The 17,876-nt window shown below is 48.6% G+C and overlaps 1 protein-coding gene across 1 annotated transcript in view; it reads left to right on the top strand.

Annotated features, from left to right (window-relative positions):
- The first annotated feature begins 819 nt into the window (after positions 1-819).
- PAPPA (pappalysin 1) overlaps positions 820-17,876 on the top strand; it is a 254,491-nt gene continuing 237,434 nt past the window's right edge. The window contains exon 1 of the mRNA XM_060014251.1: positions 820-1,547. Within this exon, the coding sequence (XP_059870234.1) occupies positions 1,127-1,547 (421 nt within the window). The 5' untranslated portion in view covers positions 820-1,126. The remainder of the gene's footprint in view (positions 1,548-17,876) is intronic.

Here is a 17,876-nt window from a genome sequence, read left to right as displayed (position 1 = left end):
AGAGGGGGACGTTCATCATTGTATAACTTTAAGGGAATTCTGAGAGGGAAAAGGAGAAAGGGAGAAAAGGAGAGGGAAGGCAAGAGAAGGGAAAGAAGAAGAAGGGAAAGAGGGAGAGAGAGAAAGAGACAGCATTACAACAAAATCTGAGAATCAAGTTTCAAGACTCTTTATGTGCTATAGAGAAGGATGAGGTTTACCAGCAAAGTGCAAAGGGGATCCTGAGAGAAGAGATAGATTTTTCTCCCGCCAGGAGGAAAAAAAAAAGGGTGGGGGGAGTGAAGGAGGGAAAAAAGCAAGCAAACCAAAACAAAAACAGGAATGTGTGTTTTGAGCAGGAATGAGGAGAGCTGGGAGGACCATAAGGGGGTGTGTACAGAATTTCATTAAATTGTTACTTTAAGATTGTCTTCTTGAAAAAAAAAAAAAAGAAGAAGGAGGGGGTGGAGAAGCGGAGCGAAGGAGGCAAACGGGAAAGTGGAGGAAGGCTGGGTAGCTCGGCCTCTCCAAACTGATTGATTAGTCATGATCCCCGCAGTTTTAACTGGGACTCATTCAATTGGGAAGGTGGAGCGCTCGGGAGCAGATTAGCATACGCTTGTTTACTCATCTTCTGAGGGATTTTTCCCCCCTCTTTCCTTTCATTTTGTGAAGAAGGAGGGAGGGGAGGGGGGACGGGGGGGAGAAGGGGGCTGTGGCTTGTGTTATAAAGGACGCAAAAAATAAATAAATTAGAGCATCTTTTGGGGGGAGGGAATTCAGCGGATCAGTGTCTTAGAGGAGCTTTTTTTTTTTTTTTAAGAGCGAGAAATCATATAAAATAAAATGAAATAAAACAAGGAGGAAGGCAACCAGCTGTTAGAGGGGGGAAATAAGGCAGATAAAGGAGCGGGGAGAGAAATTAATTGCCAACCAGGAGGAGTTGGGCTGTATTTTTCAAAGGTGGGGGGAGTGGAGCACACACCTTGAGGAGGAAAGCGAGAAAGAAAAGAAAAAAGCAAGTGGACGGGGGGGCTCGCCCAAGAAGGGTGAAGAAGCGAAGAAAGTCGAGGCGCCGAGGCTCCTAAAGCTGGCAGCTCCGGGCGGCGGTGCAGGGGCGAAGGGGGGGCGGGGGGGACCGTCGGACATGCGGCTCTGGAGTTGGGTGCTGCGCCTGGGGCTGCTGAGCGCCGCGCTGGGCTGCGGGCTGGCCGAGCGCCCCCGCCGGGCCCGGAGAGACCCGCGGGCCGGCCGCCCCCCGCGCCCCGCCGCCGGCCCGGCCACCTGCGCCACCCGGGCGGCCCGCGGCCGCCGCGCCTCGCCGCCGCCGCCGCCGCCGCCGCCGCCGGGCGGTGCCTGGGAAGCCGTGCGCGTCCCCCGGCGGCGGCAGCAGCGGGAGACGAGGGGCGCCGCGGAGGAGCCGAGCCCGCCGAGCCGGGCGCTCTATTTCAGCGGGCGAGGCGAGCAGCTGCGCCTGCGGGCCGACCTCGAGCTGCCCCGGGACGCGTTCACGCTGCAAGTGTGGCTGCGAGCGGAGGGGGGCCAGAGCTCTCCGGCGGTGATCACAGGTAGGCGAGGGCGCCCAGGCGGGCGCTGCACCGGCCCTGCGGCCCCAGGGGCGCGCGGGTGCTTGGGCGCTGGTGGCGGGATCGTTGGGGGCTGGCGGGTGTGTCTGTGCGGGAGCCGCTGTGCCGGCGGCGCGGCGGCTCCGGGGCGAGCTGCGAGCCTCACTTTGCCCCATCTGCGGAATGGGCGCACTCGGAAGGCGTCTCCGCCTAGCCCCGCTGGAAGAGCGCAGGGAGCGCTCCCGGCCTCCTGGAGACCCGCAGTTGGTGAGGGCTGGTCTCCGGGGAGCCTCGTGCGCGTGAACCGTGTTTTGGATGGTCAGAGGTACTGTCTCCGTTTGGGATGGAGGAATGACCCAGTTGGGATGCATGTGAAAAGTGGCTAGGGGACCGTTGATTTCTTTGGCTTTTTAATGGAGGTGACCCTCCCCCTTTACTTGGCCCCGTTACCCTGAAAGCCTACAAGGACAAGGTTGTTGTGATCGCCAGGACTTAGAAGTCCTCAAAGTGCCCCCAAAGTTGCTCTGTGGTTGCTGCCTGCCTCTGGGATTCACCCCCTTGCCCCAGGCACACACAGACACGCGCACACATACTGCCATCCCATGTCCTTGCTTTCAAAGCCTGTCACTGGGGGCTGGGGTGAGACTTTCCTCAGGCACACCCCGCCAGTCCTCCCCCGACTAGGCTGAGAAACGGGGCGCTTTTCTCATTTGGGACTTTTACGAGCCCGTAATGAATTTGAGTTCTCCCTCCTCACACACACACACACCCATCCGCCCAACAAACACACACACCGTTCTACAGCACAGCCCGTAGTGAAACCGGACACTTTGGGAGGGTTGCAAACCTTAGAAATGCACCAACATCCATTTTTCCCCCCTCCTAATGAATCTGTGGCAATGCCTTTAATAAAACTGGGGGGCGGAGGGGGGCGGCGCTGGAGGAGAGAAGGAAAGTTTTGCCTCTTCTGGCTGGGAGATTCCCTTCCTGCACAAACAGTCTTGCCGTGTCCTAGGACGTCTCAAAGTGAGAGTAGGGGTTCCCCTTTCGCTGCAGCCAGGAAACGTGTGGAGGCGTTTTGCGATCCCACCCCCTTACACACACTTTCTTAGAAGGGAAAGCTCTGAGTTCTTCCGGCAGTCCGCTTCTTTCTATTTTGGCGTGGACTTTCTCAACCGTTGCGCTAACGCTGTCCTATTTACATCAAGTCCATTTAGGGGACCCGAACTCTGCTGCTATACCAAGAATATGCCCCCAAAGCTCCCACTCTCCCGCTGCCAAGCCGAGAGCTAGAAAGTGACTTTCCCCCATACCTGACGTCATCACATGCTTCTTTTTTTCTTTTCTTTCTTTTTTTTTTTTTACCCGCCCCCCCCCCCCACCCCAGGAAGGAGAGGGAAACTGAGCTTATTCACTTTTAGCCCTCAAGCCCTACCTAGTCAGCCAGAGGGGGTTATAATGTAGAGTAGAGGGGAGATGTTATTCATAATAATAATGATGATGATTATAATTCAGGGCTGTGGTATGTTTACTTCTCTTTCGGAACATAGGAAAAACACAGAGCCTGCAGATTGGAGGTTTTTTTTAAATAAGTAGATCTGATTTTTCCTAGTCTTTACCTGCCACACCAGTGATTTGGAAGGCTTCTCCTCCAGAGGGGAGAGTGCAGGGTTATATAGGTATCATCAATGAAAAGGTAGTAAATGCATTTTTTCAAAAAAAAAAATATAGCACCTGGGATTCCACAGGAGCCTGCTTTATAAGTGTCTGTAATTCAGACAAGGAGCCTCTCTTCACACACGCTCTTTTGAGGACTCATTCGCTGTCTCACACAAAGATAGTGCAGTAAAATCCTTTAATTGGATGGGGGACGTTAGGTTATTATTGCTTGTATAAAATGCCTGGTCCATTTTATGTGTGGAAGTAACATTCCTCTCAAAACGAGGAAAAAAAAAAAAAAAGTCACTGCTGCCGTGTAGCACCAGAAAGCTCAGAGCTTTTCTCCTGAGGATTCTGGTGGATTTTTTTTTTCCCTCCCCTAGTTGAGTCTGAGCCAGATTTGCGGTGTGTAAACACCTGGCCTTGAGCCAGAAAAGACTCATTCTGCGTATCCTCCACACGGTACAGACTGTTGGACTAAAAAGAACCTGCTTCTCCTTGAATTAAAAAGCAAACAAACAGAGGTTCTTTGCAGAAGCACTTTTTCAGCTCCTTCCTTCGTGTAAGTTCAGGCTGGGAGAGGCCGGGCCGAGGTGGGCAGTTTGGATGCCGGTGCCAAACCGTGTCCTCCCGCTGCGACCTCGGGTGCCCAGTTTGCTGCCTGACCTCTGCTGGCTCTCTCTGGCTGGGCGTCACCACTTTCGTAGGAATCCCTGGTCACCTATCTTGAGAGAGCAGGCATCTCTCAGCAGGGACCGCGCTGCTATTTCAGGCAGAGGGCTGCTGCCTTGCTGTCAGGCCAGGCTGCCTTACATCACTCTTTGCTGCAGGATTCAATTGGGTTTCGTAAAGGTCTAATTTTATGGTGCTGTTAACCGGGTTTGTCGTCTGGCAGAGGCAGGCCTTGCCGCTCCTGGTAGGCGGGCTATGCTCCCAGATCCGCCTGGGATGCTATTTCTGCCCCGGTTCAAACTTCACTGACACCAGTTCAGACAGGCGCTCGGAGAGGCAGAGGGAAGCAGTGAAGGAGCAGTTTGCTTCTGAAGCTCAGAAAACATGCCTTTTATTTTTTCCAAAAGGGAAGGAGAGAAATATATATAAATATATATATATATATTAACAAATAAAACTGGGAAGGCTTATGCATGCAAAAACAAAGCTAAAGTGAGGAAGTGCCTGTGTGCGGGAGTCTGAGGGTTGAAGAGCCCACCAACGATGGATGCTCTGAGCGTTGGAGAGTCCTTTAAGGCTATTGTGAAGAGGGTCCTTGGAGGTTACCCAGGCTTCTCTCTTTGGCCGAACAGGGAGACAGAGACGCGGAGAGGGGAAGGATGTGTGCTGGATGACACAGCTCCCCAATGCCAGGAGCCAGGATTTGATCCTGGGTATCCCCACTTCCAGACCGTACCCGCTACACTGCTGAGAGAATGTGTCTGAGAAACCCTGTCACCTCCGACCCCTCACAGACCCACCACCCAGCACAGCCCTCAGCCTCGGTGCTCGGCAGTTTGGGCTCCCTTTCAAGTCTGGGGGCGGGGGGGGGGCCTTCCCGACACATCCCTTCGCCTTTTACCAGGCAGGATCCAAACCCTTGCCCCTCATCCCCAGCTGCCCTCCCCCACCGTACCCCTCCAGTTTGACAGAAAGAGAAAAGAGGAAGAAAAAGAAAACAATAGAGTCAATTTGCTGCTCCATGGAGCGGAGGCCCCTGAGTAGCAGTTAATCTTGTTAAAGTGTCTCCTGACCTGTTAGAGAAGTGAAATGTGGACCCCACAAGCGCTGCCCTCCTCCCACCCCCACCCCTCAGTGATCCAGAGTCCCTGCTCAGAAGGAGAAAGGGATTTACCTGAATCCCCTCCAGCACCTCCGCTTTCCGTGCTTTTCTCTTTTGTTCTAAATGTTGGACTGTTGAGTTCAGCGACTACTCAGAAGAGACTTTTTATTTCCTCCCTTCTGCAGCCCCTACTTCCCGCAACCCAACCAACCCCCCAAAAAGAGTGCCTGCATTTCCCCAACTTCAGAACTGTAACCCCAGGGAAGGCTAGATTTCAAGAAGTTCATGTATTAACATGGTTCTCCCCACAACATTCATAGTGGCACCTGGGGTCTAGGATATTGCCATGGGGTGAGAAGCCAGTTTTAGTAGCTGGGTTACCTCTGCGTGAATCTTCCTCTGCCCCTAACTGGTTTTGTGACCTTGGGAAAGTTAACTGATTCCTCTGGGCGTCAGCTTCTTCACGTGCAAAGTGAGTGTAGCACGAGGACCTGACGCATTACATGAGCTCATACGTAGAAAGTGCTTAGAACTGGACTTAGTGGATAGTAAGTACTCAATAAACTGTGATCTTGTTATTGGACATGATTTTCCAATGACCTCAGCCTTGGTTTGATGGACTGAGGACACTTAAAGGCAGGAAGGAAAGCAACTCTTCCTGGGTGCCTCCGAGGTGCCGGGTACTGCGCTTGCCTTGTGTCTGCGAGTTTCATCCTCACAACTGCCCTGGAAGGTGGACGTTGTTACCTCTGTTTTCCAAGTGAGGAAACAAAGTCTCGGAAAGTTGAAGCGACTTAGTCCAAAGTCCCACGGGCTCTTGCAGTGGACAGAGCCCAGATATGAACTCGAGTCTTAAGTGCCTGTTTCTTCTTCAGCAGTCTTTTTGGAGAGAGAAGGGATGACCCCCATTCCCTTCTTTAGACCTGCTGCAGAATGTCGCCACTCTTTCCTGCATCTCTTTGTGCTGACCATACGCCTACAGATTAAAGGGGATAAAACATGAATCCAAGTCTCACGTGGAGCTCTGGGTTTGACCTAGCAGATCTGTGTTTCTTTTCACGTCAAATTATCAGGCAGACTGGGCTTGGAATTTCTGTTGCCAATGACTTGCTGTGTGATTTGAGTCACGTCACTTTATCTCTCTAGCCCTTGCTTTCCTCCTCTGTAAAATGGGCATAATGATATCAGGACACTGAAGTGGAAAAAACAGGCAGAAAGTACCTGGCACAGAGCCGCTCATATTAGGGATTCAGTCAGTGGTAGTTGGATCCAGTAAGTAACCACCTTCCCTTTCCCAGTTTGCCAGCTTGGCCTTCAGAAAGTAGGACCTGTTCGTGCACTGTTAGGGCTTTCCCTCTTAAGTTGCTGGGGAGTCTATCTAGAGTAGACAGTGTATCTTGGGGAACAGTTGGACCCCTTCAAATCCCTTCCTTGAACTTTGATTTCCTCTTCTTTGACCTACTTGGATGACCCCTTGGTGATAAGAGCCAGAGGAGGTCCAAAACCACTGGACCAATGAATAGGAAAACCAGTTAGCACCCAGAGGGAGAATGCACCCTGAGGAGCAGAAGCCAGACAGTGGTCACAGTGGGGTCCAGGTCACAGCTGTGTTGTCACATGCCTCTTGCTCCTTCCCCAGATGCCCTCCTACTTCACGCTCCCCCGGTCAGCCATTCACGTGGACAGATGGGGTAATGGAGGCTGCATTGCCCTCGTCCCTCTACACAGAGGAAGGCAAACTTGAGGCTCAGAGGTGTGGGGCTCAGGAACACGGGATTTGCGTGGTCAGCTGGGAATGGACTGAATCAGGCAGCTCATGGTACAACAGGGAAACTGAGGACCAGTGTCACGAAGGGGCTGAGCACTAAACTGTGTTCACAAACTGCCCGTCTCAAGGTAGCCTGGGAGATCGTTCCGTCCAGTAGCTCGCATCCCTCAGAGCCCTGAGAACCATCAGCTTTTTAAACATCCTGATGCCCAGGGGCTGCCTCCCAGGGCTTCTGATGTCGTGGGTCGGGGGTTGGCCCGGGCACTGGTGTTTTTCAAAGCCTTCTCAGGTAATGTGGAAGGGCCACCAGCGGGGAGAATCACTGATCCAGTCTGCGGTCTCCCTGCTCTGCAGGTGGAGAAACTGAGGCCCGAGGGGGGGAGTGGCATTTCCTGCTTATCCAGCTGGTTGGCGGCAGAGCTTTGAGAGAACTTTAGCTGTCCCAATTCCGAGTGGCCAGACACCAGAAAGGAGCTTTATTCCATTCCCAATTCCCCTGCTGGCCCTAAATGCCTAGGAGCAGGGGGGCAAGGGGTGGGGGGTGGCACTGACATTCCATTTTTCCAAAGCTGGTCCTATATGTGAAGCTACACCCTCTCCTTCTGGTGCCTCCTTTAAAGTGCAGACAGTCCTAGAAGGGGGTAACGCATGGAGTTCCATGCATCTGATTTCCAGTGCATGTCTCACCGTGCTTGAGAGGGGAGTTCTCTTCTGAGCAGGAATAAGGAGTGTAAAGGAAAGAGGGAAGCCCAGCCGTGAGGCATTCCCCACTTTGCCCTGGGCCAGTCCTTTGGAAGGCAGGCAACTGTTCCTATTATTTCAAACCCCCTCGCCTTGAGATCACTGTGAAACCAGCACTGGCCGCAAGGTGTCTTAGGTGAGGATGCGAGATGATCCCCAAGGACCCCAGGTAGGAGGACCCCCTATACAAGCGTCTTGTTCCTCATCTACCTATCGCCCAGGACCTAGGAACCTAGCGGGTGCCTACTTCTCCCCTCACCTGCTGCCCTTTCTCTGGAATTTAATTTCCTTTCCCTTAGTGTCTCTTATCTTTTTTCTTGCTGCACTGAGGACTCTCCTTCATGCCTTGATGCATTTACTGGAAATGCTCAACTCAGAGCTGACTTGTGGGTCTTGGCCCCTTGGCTCCTTTGAAAACCTGGAACTGGGACCTAGGAGCTCTGGGCTCAAGACCTGGCTTGGTCTCCTGTGAGCTGTGTGACCTGGGGCCTCTGGGGAGAGAGTTTCAGGTGTGGTTACATTCAACATCCGTATCTTGCGGGTTGTCACGGGAACCAGGTGAGACGATGACAGGAAAAGCTCTAAGGCAAGATCAGAGCCCGGTCCATAGGTCGACAGTGGTTGGAGGATCCAGAAAGTGAGAGGTGTGAGGGGTTTGTACAATCAAGGTCATTCCTGGAAAGGCACCTTTATTATCATTATTCACACTGCAAATGATAAACAGTGATCGAATTAGCATGACCTCACTGGAGTCCTTTGATGTTGGAACTTAACAGGTCTGCCTTACTTGCTGTGTGACCTTGACAACTTAACTGCTCCTCTCTGTGCCTCAGTGTTCTCAGGGTACACACTGAGGGGTAGTAGTGGAATAGGGGCTTTCAAACTGTGCCCCACAATCTTAGGAATGCCCTGGGGAGAGGCTGAAGGGGAGTACTCTGTCTCCCCGCATCTTCCCTTCACCTACTCTGCCTAAACTGTGTGCTTCTTCCAGAATTCTTTTGAAGGAATGTGCAAGTTTCTCAGTGATAGAGTTTGAATGGACATGGACTGACATTGTTAACTTTGTTAGGCATCATAACAGTATTGTGTTATATATTTTTAAAGATCCTAATCTGTTAGAAATGTGTACTGATGTATTTATGGGTAAAATGACGTTATGTCTATTTTGTTTGTTTAAAGTGTTCCAGAAAAAAAAATAGGATGTTGGGAGGAAGAGTGGTAGATGAAGGAAGATTGGCAGACTGATGATGGTTGAAACCAGGTGACAGAAACGACAGGCGTGAATACTTTTTTGTCTGCCCCTCTGTGTGTGCTTGAAGAATTCCATCATAAAAAGTTTAAAAGAGTTTGAGAGCCACAGGAGGAGCTGAAGTCTTAGATCCCTGCGTGTTCTGTGAGCTGATAGGTTTTCCAAATGCATTTCTGCAACTTGGAACGGGTTAGGGACTGTCCCAAGGTCACACAGAGAATAACTGAAAGTCAGTGTGCAGTCTAGGCGTCTGACACTAGGAGCTCCCTCTGCCCTTCTGTCTGCACAACTGCAAACTCAGGTGACTGACCATCCTGGGAGAGCTTGAGCGGAAGGAAAGGAAGGACGGGAGTCTTAGGAGGGGCATGTAGGAGGAGCAAGTGGAGCCTTGCAGCGCAATGAGAAGTTTTTGAGTGAGGGCATTCCTTGCCGTGTGTGAACCCTTCCACACACTGTGAAGCATTTCACATCCTTGGTTTTGTGCATAAGAATCGCCTAGGATCTCCTAATCATTGCGACAATCCAAAACACACTGTGACCATTGACACGCACAGGCACACACATACACACACTCACATTTCCACATACCCCTATTTCTCATTTTTCTGGCTCCTTATTTCTTTGCATCTCCCATTGCCCTGGAAGCCTTCTAGAACCTTGTAAAGCCTGGTGGGGGCATGGGGGATGGTGAGCTGCAGTTGACTGATCTCAGAAAGAGTTGACACGCTCAGGCAACAGGGGAAAGGAGCATATGTTTACTGAGGAAGTATTTTGTAGTGATTGATGGTAGAACTCAAGAGTCAGAGTGCCTGCGTTCGATTTCCTGATTCTCCCACCTGCCAGTTGTATGACCCTGGGCAAGTTACTTAATATCGCCAAGCTTCACTTTGGCCCCTCTGTAAAATGCGGCTGATACTGGTACCTACTTCATAGGGTTATTTTGAAGATTAACTGGGCCTCCATGTGGAAACCGCTTAGGAATGGAATCTAGACGATGGGTAAGCACCCAGTAAACGTTAACTCATATTGGTTTTATGTGTCCGGCCTCGCTACACATTATTTTCTAATTCTCTCAATAACTATAAGTTAGGCATGTTTATCTCCTTTAGCAGAGCCAGGAATTGCCTTTCCCTCCCTCACCACTCAGGAAAGGCTTACTCCTATTATCTTAATGTAAAACAAAAACTAAAATGAAAGGCAAACAGAATAAACATTGCATTGTTTCCTATTACAAAAGCAATGTGTGTTCACTGTAGAGAATCTAAGAAATACAGATTAGAAACAAAGGACAAAGTAAAATTTGTCCATCCCTGCCCAGGCATTCAACAAGTATTTGGTGAGTTTCTGCTACGTGCCAGGTACAGTTTTAGGTCCTCAGTACAGAGCAAGGAACAGAAGAAAATATCTCTGACCTCAGGGAGTTTATATTCTGGAGTGGGGGGTTGAGGAGGAGACAAGATACATGAGTAAGCGGATAGATCGCGTAATGTCAGGTGAATGTTTATGAAGAAAAATAAAGTAGAAAAGGGAGTTGTGTGGGGCTGGGTTGTAGGATGAGGAAAATTTAAATAGGGTGGTCAGGGGCTTCCCTGGTGGCACAGTGGTCGAGAGTCCACCTGCCGATGCAGAGGATACGGGTTTGTGCCCCGGTCCGGGAAGATCCCACATGCCGCGGAGCGGCTGGGCTCGTGAGCCATGGCCGCTGAGCCTGCGCGTCCGCAGCCTGTGCTCCGCAACGGGAGAGGCCACGACAGCGAGAGGCCCGCGTACCGCAAAATAAATAAATAACTACGTAAATAAATAGGGTGGTCAGGGAGGCAACGATGAGAAGTGGCATTGCAGCAGAGGCCTCGGCGCAGACCCGGGGCTGGCTGGAGGAGGACTCGGGGCGCCAAGGAGGAGCAGTGTGGGGGTGGGGGGTGTCAGGCCCAGGCCAGTTTATTCCGTAGCTTGCTGTGTGACTTTGTGCAACTTATTTTCCTTCTTGGGCCAGTTTTCCTCATCTGAACAGTGGGAGTAAGGAGGAGTTTATGTGTCTTTGTCCTTGAGACGCATCTAGCAGAGATTCCCTGAGACTCTATAATCCCCATCAGGACTGTCCTAAGACAGATGCTCAACGTTCGCAGTAGCTCCGGCGCTCTTCCTTTCTGAGTGCAGCTTCTTCCGCTTGGTGGTGCCTGTGCCCCTCAGGGACCAAGTGCCCACACACTCCCTGCTTCCTCTCCCCCAGCTACACTCATTCTTGAAAAAGGACATGGTATCCCGTCTTACTAAGGTATCATGGACTGATACCAACCTAGAAGGTTGCTCTTCCATGGGCATGTATCCTTTAATGTCTCCTCAGAAAGCTTCCTATCCAAAAGCAAAGTACCAATGGGTAGAATTTCAGTCAAAGAGTGACTGAAGACATTATGTAGGGAGTATTGGTACTTCCCAAGAGCTGGAAGCCATCTCGTTAGTAATATTGCTCCTAAGAGCTGCCATACATGTTTTTTAAACACTCACTGAGTGACCTTCCCAGTGATCACATCCTGGCTGACGGTTAGCGTACTCAAATTTCATCATTTCCTACTCTACTGAAGCCGTTCCAGGCAAGTTCCTGGACACTGGTGTAAGCCACTGGCCTTTTAGTCATGCTTATCATTTTAATCACATCACTTCATGATTAAAATACTAAAACTCTGAGTCTGTAGCCATCCGTTTGCCTATTTTACTTCTGGGAATCCCTAGCACTGTCATCCCCAGATTTTTCTTCCAACAAGAGAAAGAAAATGTTTTCCAGTATCATTTGTCACAAACTCAGGGTCCATAGAACCTGCAAGAGTAGGAGAGGCGACCCTGTTTCAGTTTTGCAGAACCTGAGAAGGTCCCAGGTTCTAGTCCATTTGAAGGAAACAGAGACAGAAACTCTAGAGGGGGGAGGTCACAGCTTGGGATATGAGTATCTGGGTAGGGGGAGCATATGACTAATTGCAGATCCCTGATCCGATCTTTTGCCTTCAAGAAACTGGTGGTCTAACCTGTACCTATCACCTTTGTAATCAAGAACCTTTCCCTATATCTGTCCCACATCCATCTCTTCTTAAGTCTTTTTGCTCTATAAACATGAAATGTGGCTGAGCAGAATATAACCAGATGTGTTTGTAAAGAGGGGATTATTTCCCCCCATGAGACTGGAGATCTTTCAGCTACAAAGGCTGATGAGAGTACAGAGAAAGGTATGATAACAGACCAATCAGGAACAAGGTGGCCTTGCCCTAAGAGATGCAGAGTACACAGAAAACGTAAAAAGGGAATATATACTCTACTCTGGTGAAGAAACATTCATGTAAGTCCAAAGAACCAAGGTGTGTGAGAGTCAGAATCTAAACCATTTATTTCAAAGATGAGAAACCGGGGAGTGGTGAAGCAGTGACTTGTCCACACCAGTGACCTTGCTGGGTAAGATCCTCTGTCTTCTGAGTCTTTGGCCAGGGCAAGGTCTGCTTCTCTCCTGACTTGGCCTCCTTTTCCATGGAATAAGTACCATCTCTCTGATCATCATTTATCTCCAGACTCTGCTGGACTCCAGACTTACAGATCCAGCTGTCTACTGGAAATGTCAGCCTGCACTTCAGACTCAGCATATCCGAAATGGAATTCTCTTTCCTCCAGAATTTCTTCCATCCTCATCTCGTGTCATCTGCTCTAGATATATCTCCCACCATGTTTATTCAGTCATCAATTCCTGTCTATCCTGTCTTCTTATCATTTTTATAGCCAACCTTGCCCCTTCTTAGCTTAGACCCTCTTCATCTCTTGCTTTGACTATTTCCTTAGTATTGTAAATACCCACTTCTCTGAGCCTCAACTCCTACACATCCTTCAACGTCCCACAGTCAAATCTTTCTAAAATGCAAATCTGACTCTACTGCCTGTAGCTATAGGCCTTTCAGTAGCGCTGGAATTATCTACAGTTCCACCAGGTAGATGCCTTAGGCTTTTTTCCCATCATTTTCATTATATAACATACCTCCTAAATCCCCAGGCACCATTTTGCAGGACACTGAAGCCTCTGTAGGATTCTGCTCAATGTTCCCCTCTTGTGGGAAGCCCTTTCTGACTCTTCCCCAAGTATAACTGGTTCCCCCCCCCGTCCCTTATCCATCTATCTCTACTATACCTTCTGCACACATTTATCGAAACACCTGGAATTCTTTATCACATTTCATTCTCTGCATATTTGGGGTCCTCTCCACTTCTCCACTGCCTAGCCAAGTGCCTGGCTTAAAAAGGAACTATAGGTATTTTTGTTTAATGAATGCATGACTGGATGAGAGAACCAGCTAAATTTCTGATGATTCTGGGAGAAAGAGCTTGGGCATGTTGCATTACGTAACCCAAAGCACATGACCTGGCCCGTGCGTCACACTCAAAAACGTTACACAGTGGTTAATTCCATTTCCCCTTGAGCAGAGCAGTCAGAAGGGAAAAGATATCCGGCCTTCCAAACGGGGGTGGGGGGTGGGGGGGCAGTGTATTTAAATGCCTCCTCAACTCACATTTTGGCCTTTCTAATCCAAGCCACGTTTTAGCCTGGGTCTTGCCCTCTCAGCCCTTCGGCTGTTTGCAAAGCATTTGTTTTGTGTGTGAACTGCAGCACATAATCCCAAGCTTTGCTCTCCTCTCAGATTTCACCCCTCTCCCCTTATCAGGTGCTTCTCAGGGCTCAAGTGTCCTAGCAGTCATATCTGTTGCCTGCGTTTTCATCCATTTCCCTCCTTTCTGATCAGCGGGCCTTCTTCCCCTCTGCTTCCCTTGATCTTGTGAGACCTTGTGGTGACCTCGGGATCTGGAATCCTCCATCCGCTGTTTATGTACCCTTGGGGGGAGAGCACGCATTCTCAGCAGTAATAAGAGTAATAAAAGCAGCTAGCTTACAATGAGCACTTACTATGTTCTGGCACTGTGCTGAGTGCTACACTTTGGACCCGTTGAATTAGGTTTAGAAAGTGGCATGACTTGCTGTAGGCCTCACAGCTTAAGGATGGTGGAGCTGGGGTTCAAGAAAAGGCCAGTTTAATTTTATTTCTATCCACAGGGCCTAGTACATTGCTTAGAATACAGTAGCTGTTCAGTTAATGTTCCATCAGAGGATGAATATAGGAGTGAATGATGAATGGATAGGTGGATGGTTGGGTGGATGGGTGATGGTACCCCCAGTGGCTAATGCAAACATCTAGAGATTGTAGAACAAAAAGGGAAGGAATGGAGGGAGAGAGACATGGAAGAAAAATTGGAATGAACATTATAAGAGTTTAAAGAGATTGGCTAAGAAATCTCTTTGTTGTGCAGAATATATTTTATTTGCCAGTGACTTTTGAGCAAACAGACCCTTTATGTCCACCAGAGCATTTCCCAGTCTACGAGGAGATAATACACTTTCAAAGATTCTCTCTGCCAAAAACATTTCTGGATTCCTCTTTCGGGAATCAAAGCCTGGGGCATATTCCCCCAAATATTCTCAAAGGAAATACACTGTCACCCTTTGAGGATGGACCTGATCCATTCTGAACCAGTGTGGGACCTGTGCAGGTTATCGTGCTGCATGAACTATGGGCTTCTGAGCAGAAGAATGACTCTGGAGTTAACAAGGCCGATTTGTGAGGCGCTCTCATTGGAGCCGATTAGGCCTCTGTAGAGCCAGTGGTAAGCTCTCAGGATGACCCCTTTACAGAACCGCCCCACTGGGCTGATTAGAGCTGATCTGCTAGAAACCAGTATGGTATCTTGTTCATCCCTTTCCCAAGACATTAGTTTGCTTTTTAAAATCTGCTCAGTTTATAGATGGAGAAACTGAGATCCAGGCAAGTTAACTTGTTAAGTTAAGCTGAGTTGAGTTGAGTACAGTGAAGCAGCAAACTGATAGCAAAATTGAACGTAGAATTCCGATCTCTTGACTCCCAAATCAGTGCTTTTTCCACTGGACCAGTTTGTTTTCCTCTACAGTGTTGGATTATGGTTACATCTGTGGGTTCACAGCAGCGAGCTTATTAGAAAATGTCGTACAGCTGTTTATTAACTTTTCTTAAGTATTTCTTATGTGACAAACCTCTGTCCTAGGCATTCTGTGAAGTTCAGTAGTAAACGGCAGTTTATTTAGAGAGGTAAACCTCCCTCCCTTCCTCCCTTCCTCCCTTCCTTCCTTCCTTCCTTACACCCACCCATTTATCCATCCATCCATCCATCTATCCATCTATTTGATAGATAATTATTGAGCGATCTTTATGTCTTTGTGTATTACACATCAAGCAAGGAAATGGGGATTAAAAAGGAGAACGGGGCACGGTTCCATCCCTTGAGGAACTCCCAGTCCTAGTGGCAGAAGCAGACTGGTAAACAGATACATGACATGGTAACCGCTATAACTAAGCAATTAATAGAGCCCTGGAAGAGCACAGAGGCAGAAAAACTGTGTTGTTGCACACCCGTGTTTATTATGGGGGCTATAATGTGCTCTGAGATTTCAGAGGCATAAGAGACCCCTTCCACCTGGAACGGTGGGAGAATTGTTCACAAACAATGAACATGTTCATGTACGTGTAATGTGTGCCTTTCCCTGCATGTGGATATACCATGCATGCCATTTTAAATGTGGAGACACAAATCAAAGTAGAACAATAAACACTTTTTGATTCATGTCTCAGCTGAGGACCTTGACTTAGAGTAGCTTTTAGGAGTATGACACTAGGAAATGATTGGACAATTCAATGTCACCACCCACATCAAATCCAACAACCCCTTATTGCATTTATCACTCTGTTGTGGTGCTTTCGTACATGTCTGTCTTTCTCCACTTGTCTCCAAGCTCCTTAGGAGCAGAGACCATTTCTGTCTTCATCCCTGCTTTATTCCTACCTGTCACACAGTACCAGCCGTGCCAGTGGTGCTTGGTAAGCTTTGTTAAATGAATTGGAGATGGCTCCAAATAAAGGAGAAAAGAGTGTGATTGAACGTGGGTGCTGTGAAGGAAAGGTGCTTTGAGGAATGATAGGAGCCTTAGGAAGGACCAAGCAATGTGGGCAAATATGTTATGAATGATACTAGCCGTTCCATATGGCTCTGGTTTCTCTGAGCTGACCCGTTACCTGTATATATTCTTCCCACCTTACCCTATTCCTGAGCCTCCCTTCTTCCTGCTGAGCCAGCCAGTGTACCATTCTGTTGGTTTTAAGTCCTTTTCCCCATAGTTTCCTCTCAGCTTCTCCAATCCCATCCCTGGAGAGAGCTGCTAAAGAACCAGGTGCAATTGTGTGGGATGTGCCCGTGCTGTTCCTGCATCCCTCACCTGTGCCTTGGAGACCTCCCAGAGGATATGAAAGCAGAGTGATGGCGAGAATCATGTCTGCCATTCTCAGTGCACCTCCCCAGGGCCTGGCACATTGCTGGGGTTCAGCAGATATTTGAGTGAACTTCTGGATGAATAGATGCTGTAAATTTGCAATGCATCTGGTCCTGTCTGCTCAGTTCACAGATGGAGAGAATCTGATTTCCAGAGGAGGCAAGGAAATGATCCCAAGTTCCATTCCAGGTTCCGGACAGAGACCATTCCTTCTGTCCTGCCATATTGTCCTGGAATTTGGGCCCAGCTCTCTTGAACTTGGTCACAAAGATTTCAGATCATTGAACCCTATAGTTGGATAGGGCCCAGAATATCCTTTTTACAGCTGGGAGGTCTAAAGTCCAAAGAGTGGAAGAGATTAGACCACCCCAAGGCTTCCAAAAAAAAATTTTTAAAAACTCTATGTGTCTCCATAGAGTCGACAAATATGTCGTATGTGCCCAATACTCTTAGAGTTGCAGCACTGAGCACGACAGAGCAGCTCCCTGCCCTCATGGACTTTCTGTTCTTGCGAGGAGAGAAAGCCAGTAAACAGGAAAACAATTGTAAGGCCTTGTGTATTAATAGTGACAAGTGATAGAAGTGGGTGCCGTGGGGAATGACTGGAGCTGAAGAACATCACTGTACGTGACCAAGCTGAAGCTTGAACGACAGATGGGGAGGAACAAGCCATATGAAAAGACAAGTGAAGAGAGTTCCAGAGTTCCAGAGAGAGAGAGAGAGAGAGAGAGAGCGCTGGAAGAGCTAACACACAGACCATGAGGCAGGACAAGCTCAGGATGTTGAAGGAGCAGATATTCAAGCCATTGGGAGTCATGTGTGTCTGGAGCTAAAGGCAGCCCAGGTCATAGAACGTGGATTATAATCTAGATGAACTAGGCAGTTATCGGAGTTTCAAACAAGGAAGTTACAGGATCTGGTGTATGTTTTCCAAAGATCACTCTGACCTCTATGTGGAAAATGAATGGCATGAGACCAAGAGTAGAATCTCAATTATACCACTATTGTGGTGTGAATTGATTGTTGATATTATTACTTTAGTTATGACTTAGTGTTTTGATTGATATCATTACCATTTCCTTACTAGTATCATTACCAAGTACAATACCTGAATAGCACTAATATTTGAGATCAATAGAGGAGGTGGGGGGTTCCTTGCACTTTGTTCCAGGAGGACTTGAAGAGATTTGTGAACCCAAGACATTTTCTGTAAAAATCTGAGGCTCTGCACAGTTTTCTGGGGAGAGGGTCGAAAGTTTTCATCACTTTCTAAAAGGGGTCTATGGCCCCCAAATGATGACTTAAATGCCTAAAAGAAGGGGGCATATGAGGTCATTTCCTGAAGCCTGGTCCCAGCTCTAAAATCTGAACATTCTAGGAGATCTGTGAAAATGAGAATGTTGATGTGGAGTTGTCATATCAGACTGAGGAATTGCACTTTCCTTCATCTGTACCCTTGCTGGAGTAAATAGAATTGGGGACTTTTTTTCCCTCTGAGGAGTAGTTTATTCCTTAGAAATATAATCTACAACTTTGTTTATTCAAACTCTGGTCTCTGAGTTTTAAACCAGGCAAGTTCGCTTCAAATGTGGCCTTAGGTGGTCCTGATCATAATTATTCCCTGTGGATTTTACCCATGAATCTGTGAATGCAAACATCTGTCTACTCGTCCATCCATCCAAACATCATCCAACCATCCACCCACCTACCCTTCTTCCCTCCCTCGCTTCCTTCCTTTTCCCTTCGTCCTTCTCTCCCTT

Source organism: Delphinus delphis, chromosome 6 (assembly GCF_949987515.2).
Source record: "Delphinus delphis chromosome 6, mDelDel1.2, whole genome shotgun sequence".
Classification (NCBI taxonomy): Eukaryota; Metazoa; Chordata; class Mammalia; order Artiodactyla; family Delphinidae; genus Delphinus; species Delphinus delphis.
Note: the sequence above shows the minus strand (reverse complement) of the source record. Positions and strands in the feature narration are given on the sequence as shown.